Source organism: Callorhinus ursinus, unplaced genomic scaffold (assembly GCF_003265705.2).
Source record: "Callorhinus ursinus isolate GAN/ISIS: 27379988/994484 unplaced genomic scaffold, GSC_fseal_2.0 scaffold9, whole genome shotgun sequence".
Lineage (NCBI taxonomy): Eukaryota > Metazoa > Chordata > Mammalia > Carnivora > Otariidae > Callorhinus > Callorhinus ursinus.
In genome coordinates this window covers 33525966-33546673 of record NW_027397071.1, presented here as the reverse complement: position 1 = coordinate 33546673, position 20708 = coordinate 33525966, and the positions used below count along the sequence as shown (strand labels likewise).

The 20708-nt window shown below is 33.9% G+C and overlaps 1 protein-coding gene across 15 annotated transcripts in view; it reads left to right on the top strand.

Moving 5' to 3' along the window:
- The window catches only part of ADGRL2 (adhesion G protein-coupled receptor L2), a 216158-nt gene that overhangs the window by 171765 nt on the left and 23685 nt on the right, over positions 1 to 20708 (top strand). For 11 of the 15 annotated variants that reach the window (XM_073896435.1, XM_073896431.1, XM_073896439.1 and 8 more), the window contains exons 6-13: positions 2333 to 2626; positions 3160 to 3263; positions 4131 to 4316; positions 5158 to 5196; positions 8030 to 8213; positions 17758 to 17883; positions 18150 to 18355; positions 19440 to 19613. In XM_073896435.1, coding sequence (XP_073752536.1) covers positions 2333 to 2626; positions 3160 to 3263; positions 4131 to 4316; positions 5158 to 5196; positions 8030 to 8213; positions 17758 to 17883; positions 18150 to 18355; positions 19440 to 19613 — 1313 coding nt within the window. The remainder of the gene's footprint in view (positions 1 to 2332; positions 2627 to 3159; positions 3264 to 4130; positions 4317 to 5157; positions 5197 to 8029; positions 8214 to 17757; positions 17884 to 18149; positions 18356 to 19439; positions 19614 to 20708) is intronic. The other 4 variants (XM_073896438.1, XM_073896440.1, XM_073896445.1 and 1 more) reach the window with 1 other exon arrangement.

The window sequence follows — 20708 nt, the reverse complement described above, 5'->3', positions numbered from 1 at the left end:
CAGCTTTGCAAAATTCCAGAAATTCTGATTGTCTTTCAAAAGGGTTTAATTTTGCTACTTAGAAGTTTACTTTCATGTTTTTCATGATGTCCCAATATTTCATTGATTTATCTTTGAAGAAGATCTATTCCCTTTAAACTTTTGACGAACAAAGAGCGCCTGAGTGGCTCAGTCGGTTGGGCGTCTGCCTTGGGCTCAGGTCATGATCCCAGAGTCCTGGAATCGAGTCCCGCATCGGGCTCCCTGCTCGGCGGGAAGCCTGCTTCTCCCTCTCCCTCTGCCTGCATCTCTTCCTGCTTGTTCTCTCTCTCTCTATGTCAAATAAATAAATAAAATCTTAAAAAAAAAACTTTTGATGAACAAAAGGTGAAAATGTATGAAATTTATTCTCAAAAACACATACAAACAGGCTATAGCATGTTGCAAGAAATTTTGTGCATATACTAGAGGTCATTTTATTACCTACCTTGACTCAGTTATTATGAATCTTTCCTGGTGCTTAGCTAACAGATCACTAATTGTAGTACTGTTAAGACCTATTTCAGTGGCTTAAATACTTACTAATTAGTGCAGTGTCAAGAGATACATAAGATGGTGTGTCTCTAAACTGTGTTGCTCTGTCCTTTTCATTTTTGCTCCGATTCCCCACTACTCTCTGAGATTTGATTCAGAGGCAGTCATTTGACACTTCTGTAAAAAGAGTGTGATGCTTTTGACAAATGTTAATTGAGAAAGCCCTGAAAGCCTGGCTGCATTGTAATCAAAAGAAAATTACAGAGGTTTAACAAGATGTCAAGCAAGTGTTTTACAGAGAAAGATAGACAGGTTTGAATAGGTTTCTGCAGCAGCTGGCTAGGCATGATGTTTGACTAATGTGCACAGCATCTCTCATATGGTCAATAAATTATGCCCTGGAAATAAAACACATGATTAAGAAATTTCTCTTGAGATAGAAGGGAAAAAGGTGTAGAAAGAGTATGGTATGCATTTATTGACCAGAAGAAGTTTCTCACTCCTAAAGAACTAGAAACATGTGCACACACTACTTTTTGAGATGGACTTAGGATATTCTGTCAATAACAACTACTTATGGACCAGAACTTAAAATAATAAACATATTAGTGATAACGTGAACTTGTTTTCTAAGTTTTAATGTTCTGGTTTGTTTCTTACATTATAGAGAAAGCATAAAAAAAGTTAATGTTTTTATCAGACTACTTGAAAAAATAGTTCTTTTTAATATGCTGTACTCTATTAAATTTAAAGCATCATAGATAAAGGTTTCAAGAGCCAGTTTTCTATAAATGTTGATAAAACTTTAGTGTGATCACTTAGTAGATTTTAAATGATAAGATTTAAGTTTTACTGACAGAATTTTAGTTGTTTAAACTAATTAGATGGCAATTAATGAAGGAAAATATTAAGCTAAATTATTTTTTTAACCTAGTAGATTAAACAGTTTGAAAGTAATGCTGGAAATCAAAAAGAACCTTTTAAAATAATTTCAAATGTGTAACGGTAGTTTCTTATAAAGTGTCCGTATGGTTTGTAAGGTTGGTTTCAGATTAGGCCTGATTTGATCTAACCCGTTTTCTTGCATTATAATCCTCTGACCAGAACTAGTTGCTTTTTCTACTACATTTTCAAATGTAAATGTGCCTAACGAAGCCTCAGATGTTTTCTTACTAACACAGCACAAGCATGCCGAGCTATTCTTCTGTTTGGATCTAATCAGGCATGCTCAAAAATCTCTCAAGCAAGAATGGCTGCTGGGTGGAAAGATGTCACAGTATTTATTTTCCTGCAAGATATAGAGTGGGTGACTTTAAATTTTCTATTGTCCTAACTATATGTAATTGTCAGATTTTTATTGATGCTTTGAATTTGATTATTTATAGGGTATGCATTTATATTAAAAAAGAATTTTTCTGTGTTGTTTCATAGTAACATATACTTGGTATAGACACTGAAACTATTTAAAACTGTCCTTCAGTTTTTGTTGGATGATAAATGATGAAATATACTTAAGCTGTATTATCAAATATGTCATTGAGAAGTAGACTTAAGACAATGAGAGTCATACAGAAAACTGTACAGTAAAGCCTAAACTTCCTTTACTTAGCCAACAATATGAATAAAGTGGAACAAATGAAGGGATTTATTCTTTCTCCAACCTTACTGGTGTTCTCACTAATTCTCATGTTGCTGGTTTGGGGGTAGTTGGATGGTGCGGGGTTTTGGGTTGTGTGTGTGCATATACATATTCACGTGTGTGCCTGTATGTGAGTGCAGGTGTGTGTTTGAGATTAATATACTCATCTTTTCTCCATAGTGCCTACCACAGCTGTGACAATAACTTCTTCAGCTGAGCTGTTCAAAACCACAGTATCAACCACAAGCACTACTTCACAGAAAGGCCCCATGAGCACAACTGTAGCTGGATCACAGGAAGGAAGCAAAGGGGCAAAACCACCTCCAGCAGTTTCTACAACCAAAGTTCCTCCTGTAACAAATATTTTTCCCCTGCCAGAGAGATTCTGCGAAGCCTTAGACGCGAGGGGGATAAAGTGGCCTCAGACACAAAGGGGAATGATGGTTGAACGACCATGTCCCAAGGGAACAAGAGGTAGTTCTTGTAAAATGCCAAATGTACATTTTTACGTTTAGTGTGAGTAGGTTCTGAATTACACTGAAGTGACTTCGAGGAAAGAGAGACATTTACGATAGCTAATTTTGTTACTGTTTTTGTTAACTTTGGTAATAGAGCATTGGTAGATAACTTAAAGGCTCATAAACGGTAAAAGTTATTTAAGGTCAGGCCCTGAAGTATACCTCTCCCTCTTAAAGACCTAGGTCAAGCCTGACATTTTTTGCCCATGGACTCCAGTGAGGCTTCCTTACAGCTGCCTTTCTCATTACAAGTACCGTTTTGGATGAGTCCCAAGAAAATCAAGGGCTTTTTGTTTGTTTGCTGTAAACGTCTGATATTTCTATGCTGACTTTATATTTACTGTTTATAATATGCATTATACCCTGTTCTTTGTCAGATATTGTCAGCCACTTCCATTAGCGTTTATTCAAAATTTAACATGCAGTGTAGTATCATTGTAGCTGATTTCCCGAATGCATGCAGAAAAATGGTTTCAATTTCTGTTGTAGGAACTGCCTCCTATCTCTGCATGGTTTCCACTGGAACATGGAACCCTAAGGGCCCTGATCTTAGCAACTGTACCTCACACTGGGTAAATCAGCTGGCTCAGAAGGTTGGTTGGAACCTTTTAATATGATACACATTGGTGATTAAGGGCTTTAACGTCTAACATAAATAATTTAGCTTTGTGTGTTAAAACCGGCTTCATCGCTCTTTGTTCAGTACAAAAATAAAAAATTATGCATAGTTTTGTCTGTAAACTATTTATTCAAAGTTACATGTTTTGGGGCATGCTGTTTTCTATGTTGAGCTTTTTAATGAGTAGATACTTGCTTCTTTTTTTTTTTAATTTCATTCATATTCAGTTTGTTCTCTTTCTTTTGATGTTTGTAAGACAAATGGTCCATTGGCCTAATAAATCACATACCATTAAGTTTGAAACTGAATCCACAGAATGCAAGCAGATGTTTATATCACAGATGATTATGATAGAATAAGTAAAAACGACTTTAAAAGGCATTAGTAACTTTAATATTACAATGCAATGCAGTGACATTTTAGTTTCTCCTTCGTCATCTACCTTTCTGAAATGCAGGCAAGCAGTAGATAATAACTCCCAGTATCATACTGATTACATTCTGATTTAAATTTCTGGATCATTGGAAAAAATAAATAAGATTTTTAAACAGCAGTTTCAAATGGTGGCAGTGAAATGAGAAAGCTGTCTGAAAAACTTTAAAAAAAAGGATTTCTGTTTTTTTTTCTTTTAAATGTCTGGCTAAGAATTTCTTTTGTGTGCTGAGGATCTAAGACCCTTTAATCATCTGAAATGAGGAGAAAGTTATTGGTCTCAATTAGTTGCAGATTTTGACATATTTGCAAATATTTCTCTCACCACAACAAAGATACTCAGGAAAAGAACAAGAAGCTGCAGACAGGGCAAGAAATCATACTGAGATAATATAAATTGTGATTTCAGATCAGAAGTGGAGAAAATGCTGCTAGTCTCGCCAACGAACTGGCTAAACATACCAAAGGGCCGGTGTTTGCTGGGGATGTGAGTTCTTCAGTGAGATTGATGGAGCAGTTGGTGGACATTCTTGATGCACAGCTGCAGGAACTGAAACCTAGTGAAAAGGATTCTGCCGGACGGAGTTATAACAAGGTAGGTAGGAATTTCCTGTTATTTAATCAGACATTTTGTATGGCAGCTCTTGATTCCTCTAGCAATGGACTGCCAAACCTTTGCCCCCCTTGACATATACTCAGAAACAAAATTTCTAATTTGGTCAATTTCCCAAGAAAGAATTAACAGCTGAGAAAGGAACAACATGGCAAAAAAAAAAAAAAAAAAAAAAAAAATTAAAATCTCTGAGGGAGATTTTAGTTGATGGCAGACATTGCCTGATTGTGTTCAGTACTCACACTTAAGAATGCATTATCTGCACTTGGAGAGATTATGTGTTCTACATCTCATATACTCTGTACACTAATACATGCAACTCATGTTTCCACTAAAATTGCGACGCATAGGGGAATGTTAGCCACTGTAATACTGCTTTCAATTTCAGGTTTTGGGAGAAGGGCAAGTTTCCCTCTCTAGGAGGATAGTGTGTTAGTGCTCTTAATTTTTCCTAATATGACAAAAATTTGGTAGTTATTTTAACCACACTATAAAATAAGCATAGGAGATTCATATTAAGCCAAAATCCATGGCTAATATGGTGTTACAGGGTTAAAAAAATAGACATTTTTGTTTCTTATAACCACATATTTTGTCTCTGGTTTTATCATGATACTTTGGATTAGTACACTTAATAAAATGCAGCTATGAACTACAAATAGGCAGTTTTGGCAATCGGTGTAAACTCAAAAAAATCCAAAGGACTACTGTGCATAATAACCTTTGAAGTCAGGAATGCCAGCCTAAGTTTTGAGGATTTCTTTTTCCCTCATTTTCAACAGATAAAATCTAACCTCTGATTTTCTTTTCTTTTACTAAAAAGCTCCAAAAACGAGAGAAGACATGCAGGGCTTACCTTAAGGTATCTCTCCTGTGCTGTCACCCTGCTTTCTCCCTTCTTCAGCTACCTGCCACGCTTTATCATCTTGCTGCATGATCCAATGTATTTCAGTCTTTGATAATTATATAATGTGCCCCATATCAGCTGTACAAATGTTGGCTCTTCTCAGGTATATTACTCTCAGAATAAGCAAATAATTTACCTTTATAATTTTTGCTCTTTTTCCATTCATCCAAACATACAAGAATTTTAATGAAGTGTCCTCTGAATTGGAAAGTAATCATGTCGTCTCTCTGTTTCCTGTTGTCATCTCTATGGATTAAAAAACAACTTGAGTAAAACAGCTATGATATATTCTTGGCAGTTTATCATATCAAAGACTGTATAGTCATAATGTATGTGCATGAAAAAGTCACAGCTTTCTTATCTCCGTGGTGTACTCTTAAATAAAATAGGCTTGTCCTGAAATTTTTAGGAGTCATTTCTAGAATCAGGTTGATATGGGGATGGGTTACTAGAAATGAAATATAAATAATGTGACAGTGTTATCATTGTATGTTCTATGTTGGTTTTTATCAGGCTAACAGAAACAGAAAGCCACTGTTTGGCTCAGAATCCTTGTTCACTCCAGCCAGTTTTTCTCCCTGGTATATCCAAGTAATACGAAATGTGCTGAGGCCAGCAGTGGACTATGCCATGCTAGTTCTGTGGGATAGATCAGAATAGCGTTACCAGCTTGCGTTTTGTTTTATTACGTGAATTTTAGACGTTTCTTTTGGGGTGATAGTTATTTTCTAATCGTCCTCATCTGAGGACCATATCCTTCATAAATCCAGCCTTAAAGAACTTACCCGTATACATATGACAAAAAAACAAAAGAAGCTTGTAGTTTTGTAGAGTAGCAGTTATTCAAAAGCCATAACTACCAGTTTTGGTTGGCAAGCTCTAGGAAAAAAAAAAAAAAAAGCGGCATATCACTAGTTTGTAATAGACATTGTTGGACCTGAGAACTTTACGAGAAAAGGTGGTGGGAAATTCTGTTTTTAGGTAGTAATATTCTGAATGTTCTTTTTAGCCTGTTTAATGAGGGCAAAGAAATAACTGCTGGAGTGTATAGAATTTGTCATATTGAAATTTTCAGTTCACCTTTAAGGTATTAGTTAATGTGTGAAATGTAATAATTGGTATGTTGCCCAGTTCATATAGCTCAGTGGGAAAAGAATAGCTTTTTTTCTCTGGCAGGGAGAGACTATTTAAGGAATATGATTAGACTAATGATCATTTTTGATTCCACTAGAAAAGTACAAATGGTAATAAATAAGGAGTGTTTCAAATTAATAAAAAGCATGTCATCAGCGAGTTATGTGTGTATGTAGTAAGTTTCAGCATGACCTTAATTTCTGACCAGTGTCATTTTCACTATCTCTCAAATGAGCTTCTCTGCTGAGATAAGACTAATAAAACTCCTTAAATTACAAATCAGAAGCTGACTTACACTATGCAAATGAAGCGAATTCCCACTTTGTGACAGAAGATTCATTTGTAACTTAGATTAGAGACTCCAGTCTGTATTTCTTGGTGACTAATGAATCTGGCCTTGGCAGACCAATTTCTGTTCCACTCTAGTTAATGGCTGCATCAGTATCACTGTGAACATTTTGACTATTCTGTCTCCCATTAGAGAGAGAAAAAAGCCTTTAACGCCACTTGGAAGTATCTTCCACCTGCCAGGAAGGTCGTGGTGGCTCACAAGGCAGACAACGAGGATATTAAGATGGATTAAGCTAATTAATCTTACTCTGACAGTAGCTTCAAACAACTTTTCCCTCTGCTTACTTCAATATCATACCTCAAACTAGTAATTTTTGTTGTTGTTCTTTGTACAATGTATGTTCTTTTCCCTCAGTGGATTACCAATAGATCAAAACAATTTATATATGGTCTTAATGACGTATTATGACTAGATAAATGGGATAGAGTAAATAAACTTAGTGATTTCAGCTATGCAAGGCATAGTCCATGAATAACTATAGTATCAGAACAAAAGCCTGCCTTCAATTGCTTAACGGACTGTGTTTTATTTTTTATTTAATGTTATTTTGCATGGTAATAAACTAAACCTACAAATATGAACATGTACAACTTGGATGTTTATGACGACCTTATTCTACTTTACTTAAATTATTTCATTAAAATCTTTCATTAAATTATTGGTATAGGCTTTAAATGTTTTGATCTCTTGATTCTTTTAAAAACAGATCATTGTTTATGAAGGTATGTTCTCCAGTGTTTTCTAGCTGGACAGGGAATTAGAAGAGTGAAATATTCACAGATAATATATAAACTTTGAAATCAACTTGTTTTTTTCCCAATGGTCGTAATTAGACAATGTTATAAGGCATAATTTTGGTTATTATTTTAGTTCAGGTTCCAAAAAACAGTATGGTGTAACTTTCAAGCATAGGTATCAGGCTATTCCAGAGACATCAGTGTTTTCTATTTAGAACATTTAAACCTTGAGGTTATAAATAGGAGTGACTATGCATGTACCAGTAATACCTCAGGTTAAGAGCTGACATTGGTTGTGCCTCTTTGACAAGTATCAACAAGCCATCTTTTCACATTTATCCTTTATAATCTAATAGCAGTCTGCTAATCTGCAGTTAGTTTTATTTTGAGATGGTAAGATTATGTTCCTAATTGGCCAGATATAGGTGTTCAGGTGTTCTTCCATCTTGAAATAAGAGTAAATCATCGTGACAGATAAACATTACAATTGTCATTAGTCAGTGATTGAAAATCATCTTGGTACTAGAAGCAGTCAAAACTAATGGTAGTTTTCTAACGGATGCAGGCAATTGTGGACACAGTGGACAATCTTCTGAGACCTGAAGCTTTGGAATCCTGGAAACACATGAATTCTTCTGAACAGGCTCATACAGCAACAATGTTACTTGATACACTGGAAGAAGGAGCTTTTGTCCTGGCTGACAATCTTGTAGAACCAACCAGGGTCTCAATGCCTACAGAAAATATTGGTAAGTGAATACATTGTCAGGGATAATTTTGATTTAGAAGATATATGTGTAAGAGAATGATGCTTCCCTTCTGAATCTGTTCTTTCCCAAGGCCAAACTTCTCTTTTGTCAAATTATTATTGATCCCACTTCATAAAATTAATGCAAAAGCCAAAATCTGTCTCTATCTTTTAAAAGTTGGTTTTATGTAGGTTTTTTTTCCCCCAACTGAAAAATCATTAAAGGAAAGAAGCTTAGAGTACTTAAATGCCAGAATATGGATTGCATAAGTAATGAAAGTGCTTGCTATGGAACTGTGGCAAATGCTTTTCCATTTTATATAATATGTTCCTAATGAATTTAAATTACTTTCTGGAATGTGTTCTCCCAGTCAAATATTTTAGGCACACAGAACTTGAGCCAAATATTTATACTAAACACAACTGCCTTCAGGTGAAAATGTGGTCAGCGAACTACATCTCCCATAATGCAGACTATACATGCTTCATAGATTGCAAAATAGCTGCAGATAGTTTTGAAGCATTTAAATTTAGAATTTAAATGCTGGCCATGAGAGGTAGGAATTCAGTTTTGATGATATTTGAAAAAATATAGTAAATACAGTACAATTATATTCATTTAGGCTTGACTGATTTAGAATTGTTGGTTATTCAGGGAGGTTGAACTTAAATGAAATTTATAATATCTTTTAGTAAAGTAAAAAAGTTTCCCAAGCATTAATGTAAAAAAAAAAAAAAAGCCAAAAGGGAACACAGATGACTCTTCCCACCAAAAGAGTGCATCGGCACCACAGATACTGAATGAGGTATTGCTCTGAGAGAGGCCATATCTCATTGCCTAATTGTGCCTGCCTAAATCATGGGACTTTGTATTTTAAGATGCAGAAAATAAAGATGTATAGAATCAGATTATGATAACTGAATTTAAATTCAAAACCTTAAGTTTATTTTAAATAACTGAATTTTTAGAAAGAAAAAAACTATTATTAAAATGATGTTTTTATGTACTATGAGTTTTGGGGATGATAAATAACTCAATAACTTCAAATTAAATGAAGTCAAGATACATAATTTGGCTGGCAATGATCTGGGATACCAGTCATAGGGAAAATGATGCTCTACTATAGCTTTAGTAGTAATACAAAATGAATAAAGCTCCCTGTTTCTGTCTAAAGCTTTCATTATATTTGGTTAATTTATTTGCTGGTCTCATAAAATTCCTAGGATGTACTTTGAGCAGTTCTTCTCAAATTTTCCCAGCGATGTACCTATAAGGATAAAAGAGTATAAACTTGATCATCTTAGAGGATGAATCATAGAAACTATTATCTGAAGTGGCGTGTTTTGGCCTACATTTGTTTTCAGAATCTTCCAATGGCTATTTTTAAAAAAACACCTAATATTTCCCTCCTACACCCTCTCAAAGTATGCAAGAACATTTGATGGGCCAGGGTGACATGCTATGCCCGTATCAGCTTCACATATACAGGACACACTATTACTAGATATCTGAGATATTTCTACACCAGTTTGAGATGGTCTAAAATGTAAATGTCCAGGAATATATTTTTTCTAAAATCTGTTTTTCAGAATTCTAAAGGATTAGTCTTCACACTGATTTTTTTAAAAATTTTGATGAAAAAAGATGGGGCACCTGGCTAGGTCAGTCAGTAGAGCATGTTACTCTTGATCTTGGGGTTGTGAGTTTGAGCCCCACATGGGGTATAGAGATTACTTAAAAAACTAAAAAAACCTTTAAAATTTTTAAAAAGAACATTGTGGGTAAAGATTCTTATAGAATGTAGTACACATTTTACTGACTTCTCAAAAATAATGCCCTGAACTTACCATATGCATGTAGATTACCCAAGAATTGTCAGTACAAAAGTCATTTTACATCTTCTAGTGTAGTTATGTTTTTGTTTTGTTTGTTTCTAAAATACAATTTTGTGGCAGATATCATCCATGATTTAGAATGAGGAAAGCATTTACCTTTTTCCTAGGACTTGTTCTTTTTTTTAGACATGAGGACTAAAATAGTCTATTATTCCTTTATCTCCTCACTTTCCTGAAGCTCTTATCTAAATTTAGGGCATGGCTACAATATCTTAGGTTATTAAGACAATTTGATTTACTCCTTAGTGATTTCCCCTTGAATCCCTAGTTTAACTTCATTGTGTGATTTACCCTTATAATACATGACCTCATAAAAATGGTACAATTATATCTGTTATAAATATATCTGATTATAGCTTTTTAAAGTCAACTTGGAGATATAGTCTATATACAATACAAGCAGTTGTCGTAAGTGTGCAGTTGATGAGTTTTGAAAAATGCACACTATGTGACCAACAGCATGGCCAACATTCTGTCACCCCAGAAGAGCCCTTTATTCTCTTGTTGTAGATCTCCTCATACTCCCAGCCCCAGGTGACCACCGATCTGTTTTCTGTCACTGTAATTTAATTTTGCCTTCTCTGGACCTTTAGTTGAAGAGTATCATACAATATGTACTCTTTTTGATCATGCATTTTTACACAGAATAATGTTTTTGAGATTCATCTGTGTTGGTAGGAGCATCTGTAGTTCAATCCTTTGTTGCTGAGTAGTATTCCATTATAAGGAAACACCACTATTTGTGTTTTCACTCTATTAGGTGCTTACATCATTTCCACTTTTTCACTGTTATTTGTAACGCTGCCATTTTTGCAAGTGGTTGTACAATTTCATACTCTTAACTGCTGTGAGACTGCCAGTTACTCCACATCCTCACTAACATTTAGGATGGTCAGTCCTTTTAATTTTAGCCATTTGGTTTGTAATGTCATCTCATCCTGGTTCTATTTTGCATTTATAGAATTGCTAAGTTGCTTATTGCTGATAACTATTCAACTCTTATGTGCTTATGGGCCATTCGTGTATCTTTTTGTGAAGTGTCCATATATTTTGCCCACTTCTAATAGGGCTGTTTTTCTTCTTAATAATGAGATTCTTAATATATTCCTTATATTAAGTCTTGCTGGATATATGTACTGTGAATATTTTCCCTCGGCATGTGACGTTTCTTTTTATTTTCTTAATGACATTTTAAGAGGAGCAGAAGTTTTTCGTGTTGCTAAAAAATTACCCACCTTCAACAATGTCTAGTTAATCCTATTTCACTCATTTCTCACCATTGTATTATAAAGCAAATTTTAACATATTATTACTGTAAATACCTTACTATGCATCCTATGCTTTAAAAAAAACCATGTCATTTTCATACTTTTAACAATTAGCAAAAATAGGTTCAAAAGATAACAAAAGTATGTTTAAATTTACTTCATTTTTGTAAATTTGTTAATACGTAATTTGCTTTGACCAGGATACAGACAAGTCCATGTGGTACATTTGATATGTTGCTTAAGTCATTTCTCTCTACATCTTTTTTTAAAAAACGTTTTCCTTTTTTTGAAGAAATTGAGCAGATGATTTGTACTATGAAATTTCCCACATTCTGGATTTGGCTGTTTTCATCCCCGCTATATCATTTTACATGATTGATATATACTGTAATTGGATCTAGAGCTTGATCAGGTCAGGTTTAAGTTTGTTTCTTCATTTGTTTTCTCCAAGAACTTTCCAGTGCATCCTGCAAAAGAGGCACATGTTAGGTTGTCTCTCTTTGTGACCTTATGATTGATTAGGTAATTTAGGTGTTATCAGCCTAATCCATCCATTATAAAATTCCCTATCATTTATTTTCCCAGTGTGCTTAGCAGCCAACATGATTGTCAATTTAGACTTAGTTATATTGTCGTAAAAACCCCAAAGACACAGCAGCTCACAGCAGCAAAGGCTTACACTCCTTCAAGCCACGTCACCATTGAGGCTCGACTTTGGCTGTGCAACCTGTCATCTTTAGTCAGCTCCATATTGTTTGTACCTTGGATTCAGGCTGATGGAGCCCACCTGGAATGTTGCAGATCTTCTAGCAGAGGTCATAATTTTTCCTCTGTGTTCTCTTTTCTTCCTCTCTCTTCTCATTGCAGCCACTACTCGGTAATGAATTTGAAAAATACAAGGACAGAAAAATATATGAAAATACCATCTACGGCATTGGTTGTGGGGGAGGATTTCCTATGAATGAAGTGTATTCAGTGTCAGGAAATATGTTGTAAAAGGCATATATTATTTCAAGCATACAGAATATATAGATACAGAGAATATCATAAATAATCTGTATTCCAGTCACCCAGCTGAGCCACATCTTAGTATTGTACCATATTTGCTTCACATTTGGGGGGAAATAAATAGTTATCGATAATGTGTGAGTCCTCTGGATCCTCTCCTTCTTGATCAGATCAAGAAGGGTGTAACCTTTCCTTAGTAAGCTTTTTTTTTTCTAATTTTGCTCTACAACTATGTACATTTAACAATTGCTTTTTATGTTCTTAACATTAATGATTTTACACTATAGATGTAGTTGTATAATTGTCCCTAGCCATTATATTTTTATACTTATGCATGTTAATATGTGCATCTCTAGTTCATTCTTTCATTTGATCTAAGATACATCACAATTATTTAACTATGCCAATGATAGGTTTTTTAGTGGCTTATGCTTTTTTGCTAATAAGGAAAACAGTGAAGGGTTTTGTATGTCTTTGTTCTCATATGTATGTGCCTTTCTAGACATATATGAATACACAGAAATAGAATTTTTGAATGGTAGAGCATGCCCACCTTCAACTTTATTAAATACTGCCAAGTTGCTTTCTAATATTGTTTACCAATTTACATTCTTAACTGTTAACACCATTGTTCTCTCCCCATCAGTCTCTTTGCTAAATAACACTTTGTTATTGACATAAATGTTATCGTTCTAATGGGTTGAATTGATCACATTATTGTTTTAATTTACAGTTCTCAGATTACTTAATGCCTTTATTGGGTATTTTAGATTTCTCTCCTGTGAGTTTATTCTCCATGACTTTTACCTATGCACCTGTTTCTCTGTAGTTAATGCATTCTGGACACTAATTCTTTGTAGACTATATAGTTTGAAAACGTTTCTCTTTTTTACTTTGTTTATGGTATATTTTGTTTTACAGAATAATGAAGTCAAATTTATCAGTCTATTCTCTTAGGGTAGGTGCTCTTGGTATCTTATTTAAGAAATACTTTCCTTTTTGATGTCCTCAAGAAAATTTTCTCCACAGTCATACCTGTAACTTTATAAATGATCTTATATAAGCCTTTAGAAATGATAAAACTTTGCCTTTTTATAATTATGTTTTAATCTACCTGGAAATGATTTTTATTTGTGGTATGAAGGAAGAAACTAATTTGGTTTTTGTTTTCTGGGTTTTTGTTGATAATATGTTGTTTCAGTGCTTTTATTAGTTCAACATCATACCTTTCCCCAGTGGTTTGTAAGGATATCTCTTTTGTTTCTATACATGTTAGAAGTGTGTTATGCATTGCTCCTTTTGTTTTTGTTTTGATAATATTATTATCTGGTGAGTTCTTTCATTTCTGCTCCTGGAGGAATTGTCTTAGCTGCTTTTGGCCTGTCTTTTCTGTATGAATTTTAAAATCAGTTGCCAAGTTCCACAAACTCAAAAATCTTTTTTTTTCCCCAAAATGTCTTGCTGGAATTTTTATTAGAATTACGTTGAAGAGGGGGTAACACACCATAAGAGACTCAACTATAGAGAACAAACTGAGCATTGCTGAAGGGGAGGTGGGTGGGAGATGGGTTAAATATGGATGATGGGCATTAAAGAGGACACTTGTGATGGGCACTGGGTGTTGTATGTAAGTGATAAATCACTAAATTCTACTCCTGAAACCAATATTACACTGTATGTTAACTAACTGGAATTTAAATAAAAATTTGAAAAAATAAAAAATTATATAAGAAGAATTAGGCTGAGTTTGTAGATTGATTTTGAAAGAAATTTCACAGATTTATTTACCTGTTAAAGTCTCCCAAATAAAATCTTGTGTAATTCTCCATTTGTTGTTAGGTCTTCTAATAAAGTTCTGTATTTTTCCCATTAATATCTTGCACTTTTAAAAATCAGGTTTATTCTTAGATAACTTGCAATATTTGTTTTCATTGTAAAGTATCTTTTTTTAAAATTACATATTCTAATTGTTTGTTGCTTGGTGTATAGGATCACAGTTGATTTTGCTGATTGCACCCTTGTTAAATTCTTTTACTTCCAATCATATATAGAAGCTCTCTCAAAATTACTATGTAGTTAATTATATCTTCTGTAAACAATAAGTTTGCTTTTTTCTTCAGTCTTTACACCTTTTTTCTTTTTTTTTTAAAGATTTTATTTATTTGAGAGAGAGAGAATTAACAAAAGCATGAGCAGTGACCGGGAGGGGCAGAGGGAGAGGGAGGGCTCCATCCCCAGGGCCCAGAGATCATCACCTGAGCTGAAGGCAGACACTTAACTTACTGAGCCACCCAGGTGCCCATACACCTTTTTTCTTGAATTACTGCAAGGTCTTTTAAAACAATGCTAATAAATAAAACCCCTAAGAGGAATCATCCTGACTTCAGAAAGAATGTTTCTTGAGTTTTTCACCATTGTTTGCCTGTAGGTTTGGATAGATAAACTTTATTTGATAACAAAAATTTACCTGGGCAAGGATTTTTTTTTCTTTTATTATTTTGTAAAGTTTTTTCTTTTAATTGAATGGGTTTTGAAATTTGTTGAATTCTTCTGGTTAATAATTATTTTGTTTTTAATTTCTTAATTTGGTGAATTATATTAATATATTTTCTAATGTCCTTTTGAGTTAAACTCAGTTTGTTCAGGATATTAAAAAGTGTACGTATAATTTATTAAATATTTTTGCATCCTTTTAATAAGAGAATATCCTATAATTTCTTTCCTTATGCTGTTTCATGCATCAGAATTATGCAAGTCTTGGGGCACCTGGGTGGCTCAGATGGTTGAGCGTCTGCCTTCGGCTCAGGTCGTGATCCCAGAGTCCTGGGATGAAGTCCTGCATCAGGCTCCCTGCTCCCTGGGAGCCTACTTCTCCCTCTGCCTCTCTCTCTCTCTGTGTCTCTCATGAATAAATAAATAAAATCTTAAAAAAAAAAAGAATTATGCAAGTCTTACGAAATGAGTTGAAAAGCATTCTTTATTCTGGAGCAGTTTTTTAAGATTCAATATATATTTAGCTATCAGTTTTTTTTCTCTAATGGTCATAAACTATTAGGGTTTTTAATTTACTTTTGTCAGTTTTTTGTTTCTTAGAAGTTTTCCCTTTTGTCTGTTTTCAAATTTACTTATTGATATAAATGTATTAATTGATTAATATAAAGTTGATTATTGATTCTCTACAAAGATCTGTATTAATGATCCTTTTAAAATTCAAATTAATTTTTTACCATGGATGTGATTTTTAAGCTTATGTAAATATACATTGAATGAAATTAAAGTTTGATAAGTAAATATTTGTTGAATGAAATTAACTCTTTGAGCCTGCATGGCTCAGTCCGTTAAGCGTCTGCCTTCAGCTCAGGTCATGATCTCAGGGTCCTGGGATCAAATCCTGGATCAGGCTTCCTGCTCAGCAGGGAGTCTGCTTCTCCCCCTCCCTCTCTCTCTCAAATAAATAAATAAAATCTTTAAAAAGAAATTAACTCTGTACATGTATGTCTATATTTGGAACTTTTCACGAAAACTCAGATTTCAGTCTTTCACTCTGTCTTCTGTCTTGCTTTAAGAAAAGTTAGTTATTGGGGAAAATAAAAGAAAAGTTAATAATTGAGAGTCCCTTTCAGTGTAAGAGTGAGGCATACATTAGATGTGTATTTTTCTCTTTTCTTCCCCCACACACATGGAAGAGGAGATCACTTACCTACCCACCTGCTTAATCTTTCAAAGCATAGACCAGTAACATAAACATTTTAACCACTTTTGCAGCTTATAAAATTCTAAGATTTATATGACTCTCATTATAAACTTGCATTTCAGGTGCTTGACATGTGGTCCAATAGCTTATAAAAATCTTCCAATGTTATGATTTCATATTTACAACTAAATCTACATGTACTTTACAGAACAAATTTGTGAAAGATTTAAAAGAATAAATTATTATCCAAAAGTTACTATAATGGTGTAAGTCCATATTTGTAATAAGAAAGAGGGTGGGTGAATTCATCATATCTGTGTGTGTGTGTGTGTGTGTGTGTGTGTGTGTGTACAAACACATAGACATATTTGTACAGGTATAGAAATAGCTACACAAAAATATATACCATAGAGTGAAATTCAGAGTAAAATGTATGAACTGTATGTATTGAAAAGTATTTGTTACTTTTAGAAATCCTAACATATGAAACTAATGAATTTTGTATATAATTACTCTAATTTCATCAATCAAATGACATTTTCTAATTACTAATATAAAATAGTTGACTTTAGTAGAAACAAGAATACTTTTCCATTCTTTTTAAAAATTAAATGAGTATTGATGAATAGTGATGTAAAGTATTACACTCTTTACTGGAATTACAATAGACATGTTTATGTTGATGACCATTAAATATACATATATATTTGAAAAAAAGTTTAACAACATTGGTCTTGTTGATTAGGTAGATGTTCTTAGTGTTATAAGTTAACCTGTTTACCTTTCCATGATTTTTGAACTTTGGAATAGAGTATAGTGGTTGGTAAATTTTTACTATTAAGGCCTCAATAGTATATATTTTAGGCAATTATACCACATGGTCTAAGTTGCAAATATTTAACTGACATTATAGCACCCAGGCAGCCATAGACAATATGTGAATGAGCATACATGGTTGTATTTTACTAAAACTTTACTTACAAAAAAAGGTGGCAGGCCAGATTTGGCACACAGGGCCTGTTTTGCCCAACTTAAATATATAAACATTTATAGTTACTAGTGAGAATTAATGGGAAATTTTAACATAATGCCAAACATTTTCTCATAAATATTCTGTGCTGGTCTCACCATGTTTAGAAATTAGAGAAAATCAAGTATTGCAAAATTGAACTGCATTATGCAATCTCATTATCTGTTAAAATGTATCATATACAAAGAAATAAATGTCTACATGCAATAAAGGCACTCTAACTTATGCTTCTTATTTCGTTTTGCCATTGTCAAGGAATGTTCATTGAAAAGTTATTTAATGTAAAAAGCTAAAAATTCCTTTTGAAATATGTTTATTTTAATAATATAAATGATATAAATGAAACTTTGAAAGTTGTGCACTTTCAGCTCATACACTGTTCATATTCATAGGGTAAATGTCTGGAATTAGTTGATGACAAAAGATACAAAACTATGAAAATGTGTTAAAATTATTAATATGAAATTTTTTAGAATAGCCAAGGTTTAAGACCTCCTAATTTAGTTTGTTTATGATTTTGTTGAAATGTAACAGTAAAGTTTTCTAAGTGGAAAAAAAGAAGTAGTGGTTTTCATGCAATTATCATTTGCTTCTTTGTAGTTTAAAGAATGCCCTTTTTCCCTCCCCCTTTATTTTTTGCCTCCTTCAGTTCTGGAAGTTGCAGTACTCAGTACAGAAGGACAAGTCCAAGACTTTAAATTTCCTCTGGGCATCAAAGGAGCAGGCAGCTCAATCCAACTCTCTGCAAATACTGTCAAACAGAACAGCAGGAACGGTAAGATGGAGCAAAGTCTTAAAAATTGACAGGTTTTTTGTTCATTTAAATCTATTAATCCTAGAATGCTGATATTTGACTCCTAATATAATAATGCTACTTATCATTTAAAAGCAGATTTAAAATAATGCTTTACTCTTTCCCAAGAAACTTAATCTAAATAAAGGCCATAAGGATTTTTTCCCTTTTATTCTTATTTGAATGTATCTTATTTTATTCATAAGCATATTTCCTGTAAAGGCATATGACTGTTTTTACCTTCCTAGGGCTTGCAAAGTTGGTGTTTATCATTTACCGGAGTTTGGGACAGTTTCTTAGTACAGAAAATGCAACCATAAAACTGGGTGCTGACTTTATTGGTCGGAATAGCACCATTGCAGTGAATTCCCACGTCATTTCAGTTTCAATCAATAAAGAATCCAGCCGAGTCTACTTGACAGATCCTGTTCTTTTTACCCTGCCACACATTGATGTAAGTTATATATGCTAATGAAGTAGTGGAAGGTTATAAAGCCAGTGAGGAAGGAAAGCAAAACTTGACATGCTGGGGATGGGGACAGAGGGAATGGGAAGGTGGCAGAGAGGAAAGAAAAGACCTTTCCATTTGATTTCAAATGTTGGACTAGGTCAGAGACATAAGTTTATTTAAGTCTGTGAACATAAAATTAAATGAGCCTGGTTCAGTGATTATTAGAACTTAAGTGTATTCTTAATGAAAGCTAATTCAGTAATCAACAGGAAAATGTAAATGACTGTAATTTGTTTTAGAATGAAAATTAACTCTTACCTTAACAGCGGGATAGCCGAGTATTAACTGTTAGGACTCTGCCTTTTTGGTGTGGCACACCTTTTGTTGTTGTTTTTGTTCTTTTTGATTTTACTGATCATATGTGACACAATTGTTATCAAGCCTTGGGTTTTTAAAAATCTAGGCTTAAAGAGATGTTATTCCTCTGCCGTGCCTTAGGATGAAGTTGGGAGTTAAATCATTACACTGTGTTGGAAGGTTGTGTGCAGAATCTTGGCTTTCCGTTACAAGCAGAATGAATAAGAGCCCACGGATAGCCAAGTGGATCTCCAGAATTGGCAAAGAAAAATAAATTTGTGCAGTCATTCTGTTACATCTGCTGCAGTTGGTTCACTCTCTTAAGAACCTTGATGTTGCTAACATGTCACTTAGAATAAAAATGGGCCCCAAATCGATTTTAAAACACTTGGTCCTTATAGAATTTTCTCAGAACAAATTCATGGGTCTGATTTTGTCAGAAGAGAAAAAAAAATGATTCCAATGTACCATCAGTATGTAAAATCATAAGATGGAAATTGTAATTGTATAAAATGGGTCTTTGGTAATTTGGAGTACACTTTAGAGTGTTTCGGACTATAAAATCCCTTTTAAGTTAGATATCTGCCTTGTATATGTTTTGCTGATGAAAAACTTTATAGTCCGAAACATGCAAAGTTTAATCTAAATTACCTTTTACACATATTAAACAATTGCTGTTGCCATCTTAGAGTGTAAAACCCTAATTTTATCTTGTCATTTTATTTCCCAGCCTGACAATTATTTCAATGCAAACTGCTCCTTCTGGAACTACTCAGAAAGAACTATGATGGGATATTGGTCTACTCAGGGCTGCAAGCTGGTTGACACTAATAAAACTCGTACAACATGTGCATGCAGCCACCTAACCAATTTTGCAATTCTCATGGCCCACAGGGAAATTGCAGTAAGTATTTGCACTTCTAATTAGTAGCAGAGAAAAACCTCAGAGATTCAAAACAGCTTGTATAATAGTCCTTTCTTTGGGTGCTTATCGTAACTAAAAAGCAAACAAAGTAGTGTGGATTTCTGATTGTTTCTACACTGTCCATATATTTTAGGAAGTCTTGGCACTATATTTATTGTTACTTCTCAAAATCGTGTGTTTTACAGACTCATTCTAAGTATGTCTCCTTTGGGCAGGTGTTTGGCAGAGGCAGTCGGGGATTTAAAAAATGACCAGCAATAGGTCCTACAGAAGACTGAGGCTTCTAAAGTTTAACACACCCTCTTGAATGTTTGAATCTTGTTTTACAGCTTTTGTTTTTAAGTTTTTTTAACTTTGCACACCGTGCAAAACTGCAGATTTTGAAAGGTCAGGATAGCTCTGGAATGTTTCTTTATATTCCTTTCTGTGATTAAGGGAATGATAGCCAGAAGATAAAAAATATTTTAAGAAATAGAGCATGAAGCGCGCCTGGGTGGTTTAGTCGTTAAACGTCTGCCTTCAGCTCAGGTCATGATCCCAAGGTCCTGGGATTGAGTCCCGCATCAGGCTCCCTGCTCGGCGGGAGGCCTGCTTCTTCCTCTCCACTCCCCCTGCTTGTGTTCCTGCTCTCAGTCTCTGTCTCTGTCAAATCAATAAATAAAATCTTAAAAAAAAAAAGAAATAAAGCATGAAAACTCACAGATCTATTTTGCATTTGACGCTTAGCATTTAAATAAATATCAAAACTCAAGGGGAAAATGAAAACTTAAAATTTTTTGTTAGCCAGGAGTCATTAAGATATCAATCATTTTTAAACATAACTGAGTATCTTTTATTCTATTATATAAATATTTGCTTATGTAGGTAATTATTTCAGCCATTATTTTGAAATAATTGGATTCTTGCATTATTTTCTAGGTAAAATCTTCCACTTTCTTAGGTCATTTTTTGGATATAAGATAAGATAATATTGAAGTCTCTTACATAGATCAGTTTTGTTTTGTTTGTTTGTTTTTGTTTTGTTTTTTTTTAGTTTTGAGCCCTGTTTGAACACTTAAGAATATTCATAGAGTT